The following is a 22397-nucleotide window of genomic DNA, read 5'->3' as shown; positions in this document are numbered from 1 at the left end:
TAGATAACAGTTATAAGTTGGAGCCAACTCATATGATATTTCATATTTTTACTGTACTCTTTTGGTTTACTTTGTTTGTGGCTTAGCTTGAAGCTTGACAGAGAGGGTGCCTGTTGTTTGCTATTTGGGAACAAGTGTCTTACGATCTTGGTTTTGACGAGTTTATCTGTTATCACCGAGTTGAAGAGCTGTATTACTTTATTCTTGCTTTTCTTGTCTACATGTGGGTGGAATTAAATCAGTCCTAACCATGTTAATTTTATGTGCACAAAGTATCGTTCATTCTTATTTTTGCAGATGTAGAGAAATTGTTTCTTACAAACCGTACCTTAAAGTTAATATTAAAATTTATTTTATATGAATGATTACTTGGCTACAAATGGTTTTTCTCCAGGTGCTGCGAGGGCTGAAGAAGTGCGATTGATGCCGATACCCATTCTAAAAGCACAGTATATTAAATCGTCTTCACTGTCCAGTGTTCCTTATTTTCTGGGCCAACTTGAATAAGTAATAAACTGTTTTCTAAAAGGTTGATTGAAGGCACAATCTATACAAAGTAAACTTTTATTGTACTGTACATGATTTGAATTTGTAAGCGATTTGGTTAAGAAAATACTTTTCAACAATAATAAGTTACTAACAAACTTGCAACAAAAAATTCTAAGTCAAGCATTGCAGAAAACTCCACAAGGTTTTTAACCAGAAGATTGATCTAAATCCTACTTCACACATGCTAGTCTAAAAGTCACGTAAAAAATATACTGTAATATTATAACACAGATAGAAAATATCACTACAATTCACAGCACGCATAAACGTTCGCAGTATGGCACAATTCAAGGTATTTAAGTATTGGCATTTGTTGGGTTTGTGTATACAACAGAACCCATGAGATCAAAGCATGTCATCAACGTCTCTTGGGTACTTATGTAAGCTTTGTTTGGGTGTACTGTGTATTTATCTAAAAGAGTTAACATTTCGAGTACTTTAGCAAGTAACTCTGCACTTATCTTCCCCAGCTGAATTTGAGCAGCAGCTTTTGAATATTCTGACCAAGTACGACTTATTTGCACTTGGGTCTTGGGAGCATCATACAATTTGATCCCGTTCTTTAGGGCATTGTCAGAGGTACAAACAAGTTTACAAATCATACACTGGAATCCAACAAGGACTTGGCAGCAAGAAGGACAACGAAGACTAGGTTTCTCTGGAAGTTCTTGGTATATTGGCCAATCAGACTGACAAGCTGCACAACCACAACAAAAGAAGTAATGGTCTTGAAGAGCTTTACGCCTTTCTGTCCTGCTGTGACTGACGTACCTTTCTCCATAGCTGTCGGTAATCTCTACTCCTTTTGGGATGATACTAATGCTATACAAAAACTTTGTACTACCCAGAGAAGTTGTTAACGAATTAGGAATGCAAGAGTGATTTATTAAGCTCAACCCAGAGTACACAGCCCAGCCGACTTCTTTCCCTCTGGTCTGTTTTCCCGATGTTGCACTATTATTATTACTTACTTCTACCTCTTTTGTGCAGTGGACGTTACACTCAACTCCTAAGATGAGGAGCATTAGTTGGCTCCCAACCATCGTGATATCTTCTTCAGTGGGTGTGATACTTGACCCACTAGTGTCCGTTAGGAAATGTGAGCATTTTTCAAGTAATATATGTGTTAGAATGTAAGCCATAGCAGCTACTTCCTGCAGCTGACTCTCTGGTCGAGCTGTTGCATGACCTTCCAAGTGGTACAGACTTCGATAGTCCTGAGTCACCTGGAGCAATGGTTTTAATCCACTTCCAGTGCATCGTCGAATGGATGTTACTTGATCCCGAAGAGTGGGGAGGTTAGTCGATGCTAAAACATGGAATGCTATTGCAGGAGCTGGATCTAACTGGAGTGCCACTAATGTCGCCAGCACTCCACATTCTGCTCCGTGACCGCTGCTTAGGCTAACACTGCGACATTTATCACTACAGAATACCACCTGATTGAGAATGAATATGTTAGTGAGACGAAACTTTAATCGCATAATTTTCCAAGTTGTTTCAGTAAATTTTTTCGTTATGTATGCATGTACAAGTGAGATAACTTTTAATATGAAGTAAATATGGCTGTACTGTTAGTTTAAGTAGCTGGCATTCATACATTTAAATCTAAAGGCTTAATCACCTATCATGAATATGAAATTTTGGTCAATAAAAGATGGTCCATAATTGTCATGAGCTATGTAAATGTAAAATCACATGTATAAAAACAGGTTATAGTTTTAAGAAACAAGAAGCAAAAGTGATAGGCTATTTATTGGGGAAGAATTGTATGATATTACTGTGAGAGAAATGCATCATACTACCAATGTTAGAATAAAACATATAAATGTGAGAACCTGTTCCGTTTATGTATTATCTAACTATTTACACGAACTATTTACTGTTCACTACAAACTTAGGTAAGGTTTTTCAAAGTACCTCATCACAAAAATAGTTTCTTTATTTGACAATTCAAGGTGATGTACTGTAAGTTTTTAGGTGTTAAAGTTTCCAAGACTATCAAACTGAGGGAAATAATTTCTCTGATAATTGCGATTGGTGTAGGTTATAAAAGGAACTTCCTTTTGTAATTTACTGTTTAACTGATACATGACTAATACAGTAATTACTACCTGTTTTACCTTAATGGGTTACAGAGTGCAACGTTGAGTACTTATTCCAAAGCAGTTGCTAAAGTAATGGAAGTGAGAAAAAATTGTATCAATAAAAAAGTGGATTTCATTAGTCTTCGAATGTGAATGATTTAGTTTACATTGTGCTACATGTTGCTCAGGCACCCCAGAAAGAAAATAAATGATAATATTACTGTTGAGATTCATTAAGGAGGTACTGTAAATAACTACCCCTCAATTCAGGCAACCTTCCTTTCGCTTTAAACTCGAATGCTACCATTGTTTACAACAGTGTTGAAATGTCTGGGAAAATCAAGCAAATTACTGTGTGTTGATTTACACTGGCAAGCTTCTAACAAACGGAAGCTGATTTCACAGGGCGAATGGTGTAACCGATGCTTTTGTGTTGCAAATGAGAACTTGTAACTATACTTACTAGTGAGCACGTTGGGCAAGGAATGGGTATAGGCGCTCGTCGCAGGCATTTTGAGCAATGGCTTCGTAGTGTGGCGTCTAATTTGACGATGGCAGTTAGCGCGTCTTCCACAAGCAATATCTCACCTGTGGATTTATTAAAAAACAGATGCAGTCACAATCTAAGCAGATGATCGGTGGTGAAAGAATAGGACCCCATACTTCGCTTAACGTTCCGGTGGATCTTTCATAATCATTATCTAATTTTTTGGAAATTTACAGTTAACCGCTAAACCCAGCAAGGTAAGAACCTTTTAGCAAACACAGTTTTCCACGTGGATAGTGATACCAAGTGATCCAAGATTTGAAGAAAATAGTTATATTCAAAGTGAAACTGAAAATGATTCTTAAAACGCAAGTTACCAGGCTGTATTTCCCTTTCGGCCACTAGATGGCGTCCACGAGCAGGAGTGTAGGCAATCCTCAGGGCACTACTCATGCAAGGGGTGTTTGCTTGTGGCGAATTAATGTCCGGCGGGGATATGGGTCCTGTGTAGTACAGCCTGTCATAAGCACCTGTAGTAGTTTCTGTCTCTTGGGATTTATTTTCGCATTTTGTGAGCAACTTCGTTATGGAATCCCACGTGGTTGCAGCTTCTTTCTCCTCCAAAGAAAGCGCATTGAGGAGGTTGATGGCCTCCTCTAACGTTTGACGAGCCTCCTGCGCCCTCCCAAGGGCCAGAAGGCATTTGGCTTGTCTCTCTTGCAGTCGATGTTTCCGATTGGCCGGATAACCAAAGGCTATGGCTCTCTCGATATCTGCTAAGGCCGATTCGTATTGGTCAGTCTCGTACAGAAGGGCAGAGCGATTTGCGTATCCCAGAGCAAGAACCTCATATTCGTTTCCTACGACATTGGACGACCCATCGACCACCGGGGGATGGGGAGCGGCTAGGATACTGTAGTTGTAGGCCAGAAGAGCCTTGTCGAGTTTTTTCTCGCGGTAAAACCGGTTTCCCTCGTTGCGGAATTTTTCCGCCTCGACCGCCCCCTTTCTGCTGATTCGGTTGTCACCCGGCGGAGGTAGGAGGATCTGCTGGGCTTCCGGTAGAGATGACAGGTACTTGAACATTGACTCGAGGGAGGCTGTTGGTCCGAAGTGGGCTGCTACTTCTCCTGTTTGGTTTTATAGGAAAGTAAATATACAAGTATATTTAATGGGGAAGTGTCAAGATAAAATATTTAATGTAACAATATCAGACTAGACAACCGAATAAAGATAACCAACCTGTCTGCCATCCCTCTAGGAGAGCTCCTTTGAATTTACTGTAGATTTGATGGAAGGACGTCATCCTATAATAATACTTTTTCGGCTACTGAAAATTAGTTCACAGTTCACTGTAATCTACATAGACTCGTTCTTTAAGCTTTGACATGTGTTTCTTGTATCTAAAAGTCTGTGGATAGGAAGTTCCATGCCAACCATCTTTTGAGTTCTGTTTGAGCAAGTCACGATCTGTGGATAAAAAAGGGGAGTCAATTTGAAGGATAGCGAATTAATAAAAGGACATATTATAGAATTTAGAGCTCTCAGTAAAAACGTAGCAAGCTAAGGTTGTTGTAGATAGATACACGAAAATGAGAAAACCAAAAGTCGTTTAAGACATGAGAGGCTAGTTAAAAAATTTTAGTGTCGTTCTGCCTCTATGAACCCAATAAACACATTGAAAAGATGAAAATAGAACCAGCCATCTTAGAGCATTTCTCTTTTCAAGATATTTGTATGAGCAAAATCCTGCATTACCTAGTACTGATTCATAAAGACATTTAACACTATACCTGAATGATTTATGCATGGTGCTGATAGGCAACTAGAATCAAGAAAAAATAGAAAAACATGTTTGTATAAACTGAAATGAACATGTGCGTTGAAGATACATTCATTATGAGTAAGCTGTCGTCCGCAATAAAGTTCCACACCGGGTATCCGTCAAACAGCAGCCGAATACCTTGGCCACCCTCGCTGCCTCTGCTAAAAATAGTCTCGTAGACCTATACCTCATTGTACCCACTTAAAGGCCGTCTTGGTTTTCCCTTCATAGGAATGCCAGAAGCTGGCCCTCTCTTATGTCATTTAGACATTCCCTTCAAGGCGTGTCATTTTCCTCTCTGTGGTCTATTCATTCTGGGTATCTCTCCTAATTTTCTTTCCCTGAGCCTGACTCTAGAATTCCTCTTCTTTGGTGATGCGAAAAGATTTCAAGTCCTTTGTTGAAGTGCCAGTCGTTAAAAAGATTCCCTTTTTTCTTTTTTACTTTTGGCGATTCGAATTTGTTTTGTTCGACGAGAATGCTGTTCATCTTTGATGTCGATTTTTTTTTTTTAGGTTTTTATGTCATTATAAAGGTAATATTTGTCGCTCTTACTGGACAATGTCTTTTTTATTAATTCCTGCTTTGGGGTCAAGTTAAATAATACTTTTCTAGAAAACCTAGAAATAGAATGATTGCGGATGAAAGAGGCGAGAGATTAACGAAATCTAGAGTCATATGATGATCTAATTATGTAAAACTTAATTTTTGCAGCTACTTACCACCGCCTATTCTTCTGGTACGAATATACTGAGTTAGACTTCTGTAGAATCAGATTCTGACAAAACATAATTGTGAATATAATAAGACAGCGAGAATAGTAACTAGAATGTCGTCATTAATATCACTTCAGTTATTGGGGTGTGTTTCGTAATTTAAAGCATGCATTTATAATACTCAGCTGTTAAGGAGCATAAATATGAAAAAGGTTCATGCGCAATGTAGGCTTATTAGCCAGATTTGGTCTAGGTAGAGCTAAGTAGTGTCACCAGAATTTACAGAGCTCTAACTAGAATTACTCAGCTCTGGTCATGGTTGTTTCAGCCTAACAAGCGAGTGTTTCAGTGTGCGCGTGGGTCTAACCTATCCCTCGAGGCTGTTTTATGTTGGTTTGTTCAGTTAATTAGATTTTTCCCGTCTAGTTACAGTGTTGTCTTTGAGATATCCAACAAAAAAAAAAAAATACAAGTGGGATAGTGCTCAAGCAGTGCTTCCTTTACAGCCTTACGGAAGGTTCTCCGAACTGTGGAATGTGCCATTAAATAAATACCGTGACAAAGGAGAGATGGCAAGTGCAGTGAAAGAAATAGCAATTACCAAAAGCTCCGGAATTTGAAATCACAAGAAGATGACACAGTCTGTATTGTGAAATGAAAAGTGAAGTCAGAAAATAAAGAAAAATAGTGGGATGGAGGTAGTTTATGCGATGGTGGCAAGTAGGCCTACATGGGAGTTCTCTGACGCTCTTCTCCAGATGAATGGATTCACTAAACTTCAGGGAATCACCAGTATAAGCGTGGTAAGTAAAGCATTAAGTTTTAATCATACATATTTCAATCGTACATACCTTGCGACCAAAACACTTATAGGCTACATTATCAGCATATTTAAGTTTAAGAAGAAAATTGATATTAATCGGTTAATTACTTTTAACAAAGTATGTATTTTATAATAATGTCGAAGTAATATATACATATAATATATATATATATATGTATATATGTGTACATATATATATATATATATATATATATATATATATATATATATATATATATATATATATATATTTATATATATATATATATATATATATATATATATATATATATATATATATATATATATATATATTATATGTGTCCCAGAGAAGACATGTTCAGAGGTAATTCGTTCAGATTTTCTTATACTACCGTGTTATGAAACACTTTGTGGCATGAAATAACTTGTAAACTGATCAGGAATAACTTATCCATCCTTGTAGAATTTTTAGAGGCATGCTGTCTTGGGAAGCTCTAGAGAGAGCAAATATTGTTGTAGTATACTCGCACTTCTAGAGAAAGCTAAGTCTAGCAAGCTTAGCCTACACTTTGCCGGACAGTAATGCTTGATCTTTCCTTGATATGAGAGCAGACACGACCTCATGCAATTTATTGCTGCTAAACTGCGCTAATCTACTGGGCGATGGATGAAGAAGATGCTTCACCAGCAAAGATCCGTGTATCAGTAAAGTCTTCCGAACTGTGCCAAGAAACGTACACATCTCTTTAGCGAGTTCCGCTCGGCACGACGAAAGCAAAATATTAGGCCAAGACGCGTCGTGAAACGACTGTGAAAAGAAGCGACTTCGTTTTAAAAGCGAATTGCCGATTGCCAATGGATTTACGTGTGGTACTGTAACGCGAAACTAATCCCGGTGCCAAACCTTGAGAGAACAAAAAGGGTTTTATATTGGCGAGCGGCAGTTTCGAGTTGTTGGACAGTAAACATCGGTAAACAGTACATCAAAGATACTCTTTTTTTATATAACTTTTCTTTGTAGCGGGTTTTGGTAGAGTGCAAAAATGACCGCATTATTCACTCTTGCCAACATGACAAGTAGTGGTGGCTACGCTGGGGAGGATTCTCTCTCGCTTATCTTTTTTTTTTGTTGTTGTTGTGTCGTACTTTATCTTTCGCCTCTTTTAAATGTTGCTTCGAGTGAGTGGCTTCTTTAGGTCTTGGGGCTGGTCGCTTCAGTTAACAGCAGATTTATCTCATTTATATTTAGTTTATTAGATCCATCAGTTGATGGTGAAGTCATTTGAAAATAAAATCATGGTTGAGCTTCAGGAAATATTCAAATAGTAAGCCTAGTTTCTCAACCCCGCAAATCTAACAGTAGACTTGATCAGTAAAATTCAGCCTTTTCGAAAATCAGTCTAATTAAACAGGGATGATTACTGTAGGATGGTTATATGACGTAGAGTAACTCTAATTGCATTTAAGATATTCTGGCCCATGCTATGAGTTCAAGGGCAATGAAAAGTTGAAAGATCTACCTAGCAATAACTATGAAAATACTTTCACTAGAATAAGTGGTCATGTACAAGAATATATATATATATATATATATATATATATATATATATATATATATATATATATATATATATATATATATACACACATATATATAATTTATATATATATATATGTATTATATATTAGGCCTATATATAGTGTATATATATATATATATATATATATATATATATATATATATATATATATATATATATATATATATATATATATATATATATATATATATATATGTGTGTGTGTGTGTGTGTGTGTGTATTTGTATTTTTATCTGTCAAAGAATGTGGTTCATGAAAGCATATCAGCGCTATCGCACAGCCGACTCCTCCTAGAAAAAATATTTTTCATTTTCAAATACATTTGCAACATCGTTGCGACTATTGGATGAAAACATACTCCGTGGAATGCAGTATTCTCAGGGTATTCAATAGCATTTCATCACATTCATATGCAGTTGTAGAGTAATGGGCTCTTGAACAGTGAAGAACAAGCAAGTATCTTACGGAAATAAATAGAGAAACTTGACACTTTTGACTTTTATTTTTTTAGTTTCAAGCTAAACGCCTAATGAGAATTCAACGGAATATATTATTATTATTATTATTATTATTATTATTATTATTATTATTATTATTATTATTATTATTATTATTAAACGTGGTTCATTAGAACGAAAAACACTCCAGGTTTCTGCTGGCGCCTCAGAAAACGCCGTTCGCTTAACCAAGATACACGCAAGGTTTCTATAGGTCTATGTAACCGCGGTTGCTCCAAACCAACCAACACGCCAGATTTCTATAGAAGAAGTCTTCGAAAAAACCCTCACCGCAGCGAAAGTAAAAAAAAAAAAAAAAAAAAAGTGAACTGACGCTAGAATCGTGGGGGAGAATTCCGTCTAGCCAATGTTTTGGTTCGTCAGATGGCTGAGTAGGACTCTCTAAGTCTCGCTTTTATTGAATGTTTACGCTAACGCGGTTGTAAAAGGGCAGGTGAGTGTTATACTTATGGCTATCAGGTGTAAGAGATGGGAGGATGGTGTGTATGGTAGATGTTTCTCTCTCTTTTTATTATTATTATATCTGCTGCGGTTTTTGTTTACGATTTTTTAGCTTGGTGTTTTCATGTCATGGTCGATGATGATGTGTGTTTTATAGTTAGACCCACTTGAGGTACAAAGAAAGTTTTCAAGAGGTTATATAAATACCGATAATATTGAGGTTGTTTTACAGTTAAATTCAATATTTAAAGAAGGGTTTCAAGGGGTCAGATAAATACCGATGATACTGAGGTTCTGTAGTTTTTCCCGATGAATATCATTCGAGGCCAGAGTCGATACTTTTGGAGCAACTAAAAGCAAGAAGTATGTTTTCCTTAATCTTCAGTCATAATTTTCTGGCTACTTTCCGTCACTTCATTTATTTGCACATTCCAATTCCTTGCATATTGCTCTTACGGTACTGACCGTCATTGAAATGTTCATGTAAATGCTTCGTCGCAACATTTGCTAGTCAGGCATTTCCAAGCATTGCTGGCATTACAAAGCGTTACGCGGGCGAGCATCAATGCGAGTAATTGTGTCAATTCAAAGTATTTCGTGATTTTTTTTCTTTAGATGCCGTCCTTGAAAGTACTCTTGCCAAGCACTAGATACTAATCACGAAGGCATCTGAGATTTGCATTCTGCGAGTTTGGCATTTTTTTTTTTTTTGTTAATGATGTTCGTATTTACGCCTAAATATTCTGTGTGGAGTTTAGTTAGGCCACATGTTTTTTAATTCAAATTATTTATAGTAGGTTATGTAATTTAGACGACGATAATCCTAGATATTGTGGTCCCAATTTAAGTAAACCGTTTAATGAGTCGTTCGCTAATAGAAGGAAACAAGATATAATGTGCAAGGTTGCGTGCTGTAATCACAACTGAAATAAATAAATAAGTAAAACAGTACCGTAAATAAATAAATACATACATATAAATATTTATACATACAAACATCCACACACACACACACACACACACACACACACACACATATATATATATATATATATATATATATATATATATATATATATATATATATTCTAGTGTGAATCTGTAACCCTGGCGTGTGCTGTTATTGCTATACTATGTGGATCTGCAAAAATTCTCCCTCAGCATCGGTAATAAAAGAAAAAAATCTACAAAAGTCTTCTGGAACCTTCGGATTAGTTTTGTTGAATTTCCTTGCTAACAGAATCTTTTGTACAAAAAAAAAAAAAGGTTCTGTCTTTCAAACGAAGGGATCTTTCTTACTTTTTATGTAATCTAGGGGACAACTTTTCTTGATGAAGAAACTAGATGTTTCACACTGAGAAAGCAAGAATATGTTGAAATCAGAAAAGAAAGTGAAGAGAGGGAGGAAAGAATGTTTAATGTAGATTAAAAGTAGGAGTTCGTATAAAAAAAAAAAATAGTTGCCAATTTAAAATGTTAAAAAATTATGTGGAACCAGTTGCTTCAAAAGAAAATTGATACATTCCAAAGGTTACCCATATTGCTCAAGTAGATACACACAAACACACATATATACACATGCATACACAAACACACACACACACATAGGCTATATAGATGTTTGTATATAATTATTTGTATACATACATACGTACATACATACATACAGTACATATATACATACAATACATATATACATACATACATACTAACTTGTCTAGATGCGTTACGGGTTGGGCGACTGTAACTAAGCACCAGAGACAGTTTGCGTTAATAATTTCCCATTAGCCACTTGTCAGAAAGCCAGGGCATAGGGCCAGCAACCTCATGACTTGTGCACTCCATTTTTAGAAGCGAGGGGTTAATGCCTTCTGGAACCCACTTTGTAAGATGAGAATGGTTACAAACCAATTCTCTCTCTCTCTCTCTCTCTCTCTCTCTCTCTCTCTCTCTCCACTTCTAGGGTGAAAATAGATACAAACATTCTCTCTCTCTCTCATATTGAATACCAGCACAAGAATATTACGGATAAATACACAACGAAAGCTAAAACCAATAACATGCAACATAAAAACAATACCAATATAACCCCCTCCCCACCTTGTCCTCCCCCCCCTCAACATCCAACCCCTCCAAAAAATATTAACTAAAAAAAATGACGCGTAGGGTGTCTGCGAGCTCGCGTGCTCGCTTGCCTGTACAACACCCTCGCATATTGACCTTAGAATATAAATAGCGCTTGAATTCTGCTGGTGCCACCCTTGTAGTTGAAAGGTTTATTTCCCCCTGGGGTGCTCACGGACAGTGCCAAACCTCCCTACAACTATTTATGTTGTACGGTCCCCCGAGAACCGCCATCTGCTCCTGCTGCTGCTGACTCCCTCATATTTTCAATAATTATGTGTGGCAAGAGCCGGTTGTCCTCCTTGTATAAGTGTCTTTGCATTAATATCTTTTTGGAATGGAGGGTGGGTGGGTTAGGTTGGTTAGGGTGGAAGAGGCCAGGGGAGGGGGCCGGCGGGGGATCTCGAAAAAAATATATATCGTTCTGGATTTGCATTGATGCCCAGGTTTTTTTTTTGGGGGGGGAGGGATTTCGATGCTCGGATTACCTGTTATTTTATTTTTTTTATCACGAGGCAATTGATTGCCTTAGGATGTTTTGGACCTCGAGGCTCTGATTGCCTAGGATTGATTTCATATTTCGAGGCTCTGATTGCTTAGGATTTCATTTTCTTATCTTGAGCCCCTGATTGCATAGTATTTTTTTTTGGTCGAGCCTCTGATTGCCTAGGATTTCTTTGTTTTTTCTTATCTCGAGCCTCTGATTGCCTAGGATTTTTTAGGGATCTTGATGCTGAGATTGCCTGGGCTTTTTATTTTATCACGGGGTATTGATTGCCCTAGGATTTTATTTGGCTCTCGAGACACTGATTGCTTGGGATTGTTATATTTCGAGGCTACGATTGCCTGGGGTTTCTTTTTTTTTATCTCGAACCTGCGATTGCCTAGGATTTTTTAGGGGACCTCGATGCTCTGATTTCTTGGGATTTTTTTTTTATCTTGGGGTATTGATTGCCATGGGATTTTTGGGATCTCGAGGCTCTGGTTGCCTTGGATTCTTATATTTTAAGGCTCTGATTGCCTAGGATTTTTTTTTATGTCGAGCCTCTGATTGCCTAGGATTTTTTTTATGTTGAGGTTCTGATTGGTTAGGATTTTATTTTTGGATCTTGAGCCTCTTGATTGCCTAAGTTTTTTTTCAATCTCGAGTCATTGATTGCCTAGGATTGTTTTTGAATGTCGAGTCATTGATTGCTTAGGTTTTTTATATTTCTACTAGGATTTTTTGGGATCACGAATCTTTGATTGCCTAGGATGTTTTTGGATCTTGAATCACTGATTGCCGAGGATTTTTTGGATCATGACTCACTGATTGCCTAGGATTTTTTCTGGATGTTGTGTCACTGATTGCCTAGGATTTTTTTTTATCTCGAAGCACTGGTTGCCTAGGATTATCTAGATCTTGAGGCATTGATTGCCTAGGATATTTTTATGTCGAGCCATTGATTGCCTAGGATTTTTTTTATGTCGAGACATTGATTGCCTAGGATTTTTTTTAATATCTGTTCACTGGTTGCCTAGGATGTTTTCGAATCTCGAACACCGATTGCCTAAGCTTTTTTTTTATCTCGAATCATTGATTGCCTAAAATTGTTAGATCTCGAGGCATTGATTGCCTGGAATTTTTGAATCTCGGCTGGTCTTTTTAAACACAGATCTCCAGAATTTTTAAATTCATATGTTTTGGTAGCAGATCTGTGAAACATGAATATTATACGCAATTGTTGAATATAGAGTTGAATTGAATATAGAGTTTAGGCCAAAGGCCAAGCACTGGGACCTATGAGGTCATTCAGTGCTGGAAAGGAAATTGAGAGTAGGTAGGTCTGAAAGGTGTAACAGGAGGAAAACCTCAAAGCAGTTGCACTATGAATCAATTGTTAGGAGAGGGTGGATAGCAAGATGGAAGAAAAATAATATGAATGTAGGTACAGTAAAAGGAATGAGAGGGGTTGCAGCTAGGGGCCGAAGGGACGCTGCAAAGAACCTTTAGTAATGCCTACAGTGCACCGTGTGAGTTGATGTTCGGTACCCAGTGAGGGTAAACACAATGTCCATACGCTCTTGTATTAGAATTGCCATTAAGAGTTTAATTTTAAAAAATCAGACTAACTCGAAAGCTCTTATTATTGCAAATAATGCATTTATGAAAGAAATGGCAAAAAACTTCAAATGCACATCATTACGTTACGGCCATGTCGTGAAAGGAAGTAAATGGTACTTTTTGTCTTACCTCATTCACAAGAGAGTACAGAGGGAAAGCTGCAAAGCTTCAGGCGATGCTGCACACAACAGCGATAACTCACGTACATGACAGTTTGCTTAGCATAATGAGAATAACACATACTTATGTCATATCTTCGCCATAAGGGAAGGTACAAGGGGTGGGTTATGCGTCAACCATCTGTTGCCAAAATGAAGAAGAAGAAGAAGAAGAAGAAGTAGAAGAAGAAGAAGAGGAGGAGGAGGAGGAGGAGGAGGACGACGAGGAGGAGGAATAAGGAAAAAAACTGACATTCTCCAAATTCGTGTTTGAAAGACTAAACTGCCTTTCCGGAGGTCTTTTAGAATTTGGCGGATGATGAGCGGAAGTTTTAAGAGATCTCCCGTCTCTAATGAATGACAGCAGAATTCTTGGTTGTTCCGCCCTTTTGCTAATTGCGGGTAAAATGGTCATTAGTAAAAGGTACTAATCAAATGCTCGTTGTTCTTCGTTAGGATGTGTTACCGAAAACGAATTAGTTTCGTTATCTTGAAGTTATTTTACCATTGATGTTACGGTGCCCCTTTGTGCGGTATCTATGGTAAGATACTTACATCAGTTAGATTTGGCTTCTTAGTAATGTCCTTACCTACTTTTTCAGCAGTTCAGATACAGTGTAGTCGATAGTGGCTGGATTTATTGTGGCATATGATTGCACCTGTTGCTGAGTATGTATCTAGGCCTATGTGTGTATGTATGAAATGTATGTATGCATTTATGTGCTTACAGGTTTGAAAAGAGAAAAAGTGAATTGAGACTCTTGGATCTATCATGTTCACAATTACTCCTGTTGCTGTGAATGTATGTATGCATGTATGTATGTATATATGTGTATATATATATGTATGTATATATATATATATATATATATATATATATATATATATATATATATATATATATATTTTTTTTATATGAATTATGTTTAAGGCAAGATCTGAGGAGTGAGGAACATAATTTGAGAGTCCAACATCTGCGTATGATCGGAGAGCTATTTAAATTAGCATTAAAAAAATCCGCCACCGAGTTAGGCTAACTTAAGCCTTCTAATGGAGTCTGTCACCTCACAAAGCCTTACAAAGTCGTTATATCTGTTATAGAATTAATCACGGGATGAAAGTTATTCATTGTGTTGAAAGAGGTACAGCCATTTTAAATCTTGAGCGAAATATCAGGATTTTTATATTCTGTCACTGAGCTGATTATTTCAGACGACTACTTTCTAAAGCTTAAAAAAATTCATACCTAATAATAATACAAAATTCAATTGTCTATCTAAAGTTACCGTAAAGTTTACGAGTGTTTTTCGTAAAGATATAAATTTACATAATTGTATATGTATGCATAATTGTATATGTATATTTATACATAACTATATATGTATATGCAGCTGCATATGTACTGTAGCCTATATGTATGCGTCCTATCAAGTGTCGCCAGGCCCTGACTTTCCACATTTGCCTTTTATCAGCTGGCTTCGGAATTCTCCCTTTCGCTTCTGTTTCCCTGGTCCCTATAACCTTCTCTTGCTTGAGAGGCGAACTGTGGCTTGCTGACTTGCTGTTTCCGCCGTTCTTTGTCCAGTAATATCTGTATCGTAGATAGCCTAAATTGGAATACTATGACGTATGTAACAATTTAAAAACACGCATATTACACGTATCTTCATTTACTTTACACAAGGACTCATTTGAAATGCACATTGACATGTGTACAGATGTGAAAATACCTGTACATTTTTTTTGGAATATTTTGATACCGGACACAGTGCCTCCTCCCTTCTCGTAATATAGTGTGGTACTGTCATATCTGTGTCGTATCTCATCTCACGATCTCTATAAAAATCGAATAGCCTATGCATTAGGACCATTAATGTAGTTTGGATCATTGACTGATGATGTGAACGTAATCAACAAAACTACGATTATCCTTAATATTTACAATCATCATACAGATGATACATTCAAATCAAGTACATGTTAGTATTGTATATCGTTTTGTGTTACTGTGACATATGATTACATTACCATTTACTATTACAGTTTTCAAAAACTCTTAGGAACATTCAAATTTCCTCCAACACTCACAGGACATAATTTTCTCTTGGCAAAATTGTAAACCATGTAGTAGAACTCTTATCACCCGGGTTAGACTTATGATAATATCTCCCAAAGTGCTTCGTCTATCGCCGTGTTTATCACCATACTGATATAACTGTTTGCTTATTTATAACTACCTCTACCGTCAAGAGCGCCTGCCTGTCTGTTTTCCCCTTTACCAAACGAAGGGTGCTGTCGGAGGCCGCCCTGCCAAGTGGCGTTTAGACGAGAGAGAGAGAGAGAGAGAGAGAGAGAGAGAGAGGGCTCACAGGGGTTCTGTGACGTCATTGCTATGACTGTGTCGACGTTTCGAGACGTTTATTTTGGCGTCGTTCTTTGCACCCGGTTTGGGACTCGGCGGTTTTCTTTCTTTTCTGCGGTAGAAATTCTATATTTCTTTCTATTCTGTGATAGAAATTCTTTCTTTCTATTCTGTGATAGAATCCTATCTTTCTTTCCTTTCTGTGGTAGAAAAAATTCAATTAGAAAATGTCACATAGACTAAACCATTCTAGAAGAGTTATCCGTAGGGTGATATGTTTGAATTTAAAGTACCACCCGCCCTCCTCCTCTCCCTCTCCTCAACAAAAAAATCTTTAAATTTTGAATTCAAGACAAATGTGCGAGAACAAATCGTTCCCTACTTTGTTTTCTTAATGGCATAGTTGGCACGTGCCGAGTTTCAGTGGGGCAGGTTCGTTTGTCCTCTTGCAAGCGGTGTTAGATCACTCCAGCTATTTCTGGCCGCTTGCGTACCACAGAAACAGCAACGTTTAACGACTGAAATAGGCTATACCTGAAGACAAATGTTTTGATCACGATAATGGACTGACTTGATATAGCTCGTTTAAGAAATTGATAGTGTGGATTTTTCTTTTTTGAGGCAAGCTCGAATGTGTTTGGCAGTCACGTGGATGCTTGGTGTTATAAACACTCGTTTTACATACTTTGCCCTAAATAGGTCATAAATGATTTTGATAATTCGTTTTTGTTTTTACCTTTTATATACTAGCTGCGGAGAAACAGTCGTGATATTCGACACATTATTTGCATTAGTACACACACGCAATGTACACACATATGTGTGTATGCATGTATGTATGCATGTATCATGAATATTTTATTTTTAGTCTTTTTTTTCTTCCATGGCAGAGGAAACAAAGCATTAAAACAGTTATTTCTTACCACCAGAAAAAAATAAATCGAAGTTTATCTACCAACACACCTTTATGATTTAAAACTCTTCCCTTTTTTAAACTGTCGCTATATATTTTCTCCTTTTCTTTATGCACCTTCTACCAAGGTCTAGAGAATACTATTCTCTAGACCTTGCCTTCTACTACTATAATTCTCATTCTGCGTCTTATCTCCACGACGGTCTCTGGCGATTGTATCTCCTCAAGTACCCGAGAGAAATGAATCTTTGTCTTAAGAGCTTCTGTTCGTCTCAATCTTTCTGTCTATCTGCCTGGGTACAGATTGGTAAAAGAAACGGTTGATAAATATGAAATACTCCTTGCTGAAGCCACGATGCCTTCCTTATGCACAGTAGGCTTGTTAAAAAACATTGCTCTTATGGGCTTCTGTTCGTCTCTGTCTGACTGTTTGGGACAGATTGGGAAAGGAGACAGTTGTTTATAAATATAAAATATGCCATGCTAAAGCCACGATGCCTTCTTTATGCACAGTAGGCCTATTAAAATCATCGCCCATTTCATGTTGCGTGAGTGACTATAGACCTACGTGAAAATATGACAAAGCCTGTATGTTTTAGTGCGACGATTTTCTCATTTAACAAGATCCATTTTACAGTTTTGAGTACGTATGACGTAGCTGTTTCAGGAATGCCGTGTTAGCCAGCAAAGAGATGGCGAATGCATGTCCTGAAACACTGTAAATATTCGGCACCTGTTACCTTTTGGCAAGGGGTGAAGGGAATGGAAAACTCTGCGGGAATCGCACTCCATATTTACGATATATACTGTGTGTGTATATTATATATACAATAATATATATATATATATATATATATATATATATATATATATATATATACAATTTATATATTTTTAACTTGTGCCTGTGACCGTTACGATAATGAAAAATATTATTTGGAAAGTAGGTCTAATTGTCAGATTACTACAGACAAAGAACGAAAATTAAAGTTACTGTTGTTATGCGTTACAAATGTGTGTAGCAATAGAGAAAATAATTTTGAAATATAATTTTTATCTATACCAAGGCTCATGCTACTGTTACTATTAAAAAATAACAAAATGATGATGATAACCATAGAAATAACAGTGATATTATTATTATTATTATTATTATTATTATTATTATTATTATTATTATTAACACTATCATCCAACAGCTAAACCAGTAATAATAAGAATAATGGTGGAAAAGCCATACTGATGTGTGAATATATATTTTAAAATATATATTGATACACAAGGAGAACGTGCTCGATTCTCCATTTCAGTTACTCATGTGATTATTAGATTTTATAAATAAGAATAATTATAATTTTTAGATTAACGTTACATAATTATCATCATTATTACTATTTTGCTTTATTATCACAATTATCATGTTAAGTAAAAGCATTTGATAACACCAGTAACTAAAGTATTCCTAGTAGGGTAAAATACCAGAGATTTCTTCTTAAATTATCAGTTCAGTAACCTTGATCAGAATCACAGTACCAGATATGATAATTGATATAAATTTATGAGCATTAGCACAACTGTTGTTTATACGGAAGCAAATCACGTAATGGGAAATATTCTCAAATGTAATTCATATTTAAAAAATCTATAAAACAAGTATAAAGTATTACTGGTGTTATCGCACTGAACACGATTAGGCCGAGTAACAAGTGCCCACCACGGTTGCTGCCTTTCAGATCATACCTGTAATGTAATGCTCTGAGTGTTCCGCCGATATAAAACTACATTACACCACACCCCCAATCGTGGCGACGGAAGTTGCACCGCAACACCAAGAGCCAGGAGGAACCACGAAAAGTGTGACGACAAAACTTTTGCTTTGAGTTTACACACACTCGCAGCAGGCCCACTGATCAACTGTTCGCCGGCATCTTCTTCTTCCTCTTCCCTCTCTCTCTCTCTCGTTCTCTCTTTCCCTCTCCCGCATTTTTTTCCCTCTTAGCTCTCACTCATTCTCCCCTCCCTACTTTTCCCCACCCCTCACCCCTCCTCCTTCTCCTCCCCTTCCTCCTCCTCCACTCGGCATTAGTTCCGACCGTTTCCTCATGTGTGCCAACCTCTCCACCCTACCAAAGCCAAGAAGACTGGTAGAGACAGACCCAAAGATCTTACAAGCTCAATGCCAGGCCGGTTGACAGCTGAGAGAGAGAGAGAGAGAGAGAGAGAGAGAGAGAGAGAGAGAGAGAGAGAGAGAGAGAGAGAGAATGCTCAAACTAATCTGTAAACTTATAGTTTTATGCAAGGAACATGTGACTAGACCTAGGTGCACAGACCATGGGTGGGACTAGGTATGAGTCTAGGCGCACATCAACATTGAGACGAATGTAGCCGTTTTTACGGGGGATTGATAACATATGACGAGCTAATAAATCAAGGCGTAATCAGTCTCATCAAATTATCGTTGCCAGGGGCTTCAAATGAATTTCTTTGCCCCCTTTTGATGTTCACAGTGCGGGTCGTTTTTCGGCGCGGGAGATGGCGCGTGATTTATCAAGTGCAGAAAGATTTCGCGCGGGAAAAGGCTTCCCTTTTTTGGCGGGAAAATAGTCAATTCAGGATCATTTTCTAGGGCTGTTATGGTTCTTCAATTAGATACTTCTCTTGAATCAAATTTATTGCCGTAAGACGTGTCCTTCTAATAACATTTAAAGGTAAATTTAACATTTGTTCGCTAAATTCCAAAGACAGTCGATGGAACAATATTTTGGGGACTGTGTGGATGAGAGTTAAAATGAGATGATAATAACAAGATTACAAATCAAGATTTAAATAAATTGTTAATCACGTGAAGGATTTGGAAAGGTGATGATCAATACTTTGTTAATGCACTGTACGCATTCCTTTAGGTTCTTGCAGAGACCCTTCGGCCCCAAGCTGCAACCCATTTCATTCCTTTTACCGTATATCCGTTCATATTCTCTTTCTTCCATCTTCCTTTGCACCATCTCCTGACGATTGATTCTTAGTGCCACTGCGAGGTTTTCCTCCTGTTACACCAGTCAAATTTTTTTACAGTCAGTTGCTGTTTCAGCGCTGAATGACCTCATAGGTCCTAGCGCTTGGCCTTTGGCCTAAATCCTATATTCTGTTCTATTCTACTCTGATGCTTTGTTAATTAGAAAAAGTACTTATGCAACATTTAGAAATTTCGTGAAAACAAATAAAATCTATTGCAATGAACACTATTTTTCAAATGAATTTTTTAGGCGACTTCCTGTTGCCTCGTAAAATAAGCTTTTGGAATACCGCTGCTGCAGACCAAATGCAGTTAAATCAGGTTATTATCTTAAGTGTCTCTGTCTCCCTGAATAACTGTTGCAACAATAAAACAGCTAACTCATAAATTTCAGTATTTGATTATGCAAGTTAAAGCTTAGTTTGTCTCATGGGTGTAAGTATTCACTGCAAATGTTTTCATTTTGAACAAAATTCAAAGCCTTTTATTCATTAACATTGTGTTATGATGCATTCGAATACCAGTTGAGCCCCTTGCAAAGAGAGAGAGAGAGAGAGAGAGAGAGAGAGAGAGAGAGAGAGAGAGAGAGAGAGAGAGAGAGAATGCTAACTGTTACTAAGACAATAGAATGCAGTAATGGAAATAAATGGAAACGAGAGAGAGAGAGAGAGAGAGAGAGAGAGAGAGAGAGAGAGAGAGAGAGAGAGAGAGAGAGAGAATGCTAACCATTACTAAGACAATAAGAATGCAGTAAAGGAAATAACCTAAATGGAAATGTGTGTGAGAGAGAGAGAGAGAGAGAGAGAGAGAGAGAGAGAGAGAGAGAGAGAGAGAGAGAGAGAGAGAATGCTGTTACTAAGACAATAGAATGCAATCAAAGAAATAAATGGAAACGAGAGAGAGAGAGAGAAAATGCTAACTGTTCCTAAGACCATAAGAAGGCAATAAAGGAAAGAAATGGAAACGATAGAGAGAGAGAGAGAGAGAGAGAGAGAGAGAGAGAGAGAGAGAGAGAGAGAGAGAGAGAGAGAGAGAGAGAGAGAGAGAGAGACAAAAAATGCTAACTGTTAATACAACCATGAGAATGCGATAAAGGAAATAAATGGAAATGTGTATGTGCGTGTGTATGTGAGAGAGAGAGAGAGAGAGAGAGAGAGAGAGAGAGAGAGAGAGAGAGAGAGAGAGAGAGAGAGAGAGAGAAGCAACTTTTTACAGCTCAAAAGTTAATAAATCCCGCAGAAGTGCTTTTACTCAGTAACGCTGTTTTACTCTTCGGCAGATGAAAGTGAGAAGCGAAGTGTAACCGAATAAAAAAATATGAGTGATGAATTTACGACTAGGTAATATTTTATAAAGTACACACACACACACACAGACGTTAATAACAAGATTTCACTCTTCCTCTACAGCAGTGGTTCTCAAATTTTTTGGCATCGTTACCCCGGGCAATGGTTTGATAGATCACCATTACCCCTACCCTATTCCTCCTCAATTTTGTGAAGTTATGATATAAAGGAAAGAAAAATATTGGAATGCTTAATTTCTAATGTATTTTATACGTAAGAAATTAATTTGACTTTTACTCAAGTCTTAAGAAATAAAGTATTTAGATTTCGGACATTATTCCCTTGACAAAAAATTAAAATTAAAGCATTGTTCCTTTTATTACAAATTGGAATTAAAGCATTATTTCTTTGGTAATTAATGAGAAATAAAATTTAGAAAGTGCCTCGTTACCTCCCAAAATCGGCTTCGTTACCTCCACGGGGGTAATTAACCCCCAGTTTGAGAACCACTGCTCTGCAGCCTCTTCCGCATAATTTGAATGTCAGATTTTACTTTTGATTTTGTTCTGGAGCTTAAACTTTATTTTTGAGTTATTCTCGATGTTAGGTTTGCTTTTGAGTTTATTTTACAATATTTTTTTTAGTTATTATGAAGGTTAGATTTTTTTTGTTTATTCTAAAGGTGAAAACTGTTTTGAGTTTAATCTGAATGTTAGTTTTCTTTTGAGTTTGTTCTGAAGTTGAAATTTTTTTAGTGTATTCTCAATGTTAGATTTGATTTTGAGTTTATTATACAATATTTTTTGTAGTATTATGAAGGTTAGATTTATTTTTTTGTTTATTCTAAAGGTAAAATTTGCTTTGAGCTTAATCTGAATATTAGATTTTACTTTTGAGTTTGTTCTGAAAGTTAAATTTTTATTTTAGTTTATTCTCAGTGTTAGATTGATTTTGAGTTTATTATACAATATTTATTGAGTTATTATGAAGGTTAGAATTGTTTTTTGTTTATTCTAAAGGTAAAATTTATTTTGAGCCTAATCTGAATGGTAGATTTTACTTTTGAGTCTGTTCTGAAGTTGAATTATTTTTTTAGTTTATTCTCAATGTTAGATTTGATTTAGAGTTTATTGTGGTTTATTTTTGTATTTGTGAGTTTATTTTAAGTTTAGATTTTATTTTTTAGTTTTCTAAAAGTTAAATTTATTTTGAGTTTATTTCAAATCGTAGATTTTATTTTTAGTTTATTCCAAATCGTACATTTTATTTTGAGTTTGGTGAAATTTTGCTGTCTTGTAATTTTTTGTTCATATATATATATATATATATATATATATATATATATATATATATATATATATATATATATATATATATATATATATATATATATATATATATATATATA

The 22397-nt window shown here is 36.5% G+C and overlaps 1 protein-coding gene across 1 annotated transcript; it reads right to left on the bottom strand.

The window, feature by feature from the left end:
• Window positions 1–548: 548 nt before the first annotated feature.
• LOC136848222 (SET and MYND domain-containing protein 4-like) lies at window positions 549–18698 on the bottom strand. Its single transcript, XM_067120567.1, has 5 exons — window positions 18431–18698; window positions 4366–4593; window positions 3501–4253; window positions 3100–3224; window positions 549–1988 (listed from the first exon to the last, which is right to left on the bottom strand). The coding sequence occupies exons 2-5, from the start codon at window positions 4427–4429 to the stop codon at window positions 846–848; spliced, it is 2085 nt and encodes a 694-aa protein (XP_066976668.1). The 5' UTR covers window positions 4430–4593; window positions 18431–18698; the 3' UTR covers window positions 549–845.
• Window positions 18699–22397: the final 3699 nt, after the last annotated feature.

Source organism: Macrobrachium rosenbergii, chromosome 18, assembly GCF_040412425.1.
Source record: "Macrobrachium rosenbergii isolate ZJJX-2024 chromosome 18, ASM4041242v1, whole genome shotgun sequence".
Taxonomy (NCBI): Eukaryota; Metazoa; Arthropoda; class Malacostraca; order Decapoda; family Palaemonidae; genus Macrobrachium; species Macrobrachium rosenbergii.
Note: the sequence above shows the minus strand (reverse complement) of the source record. Positions and strands in the feature narration are given on the sequence as shown.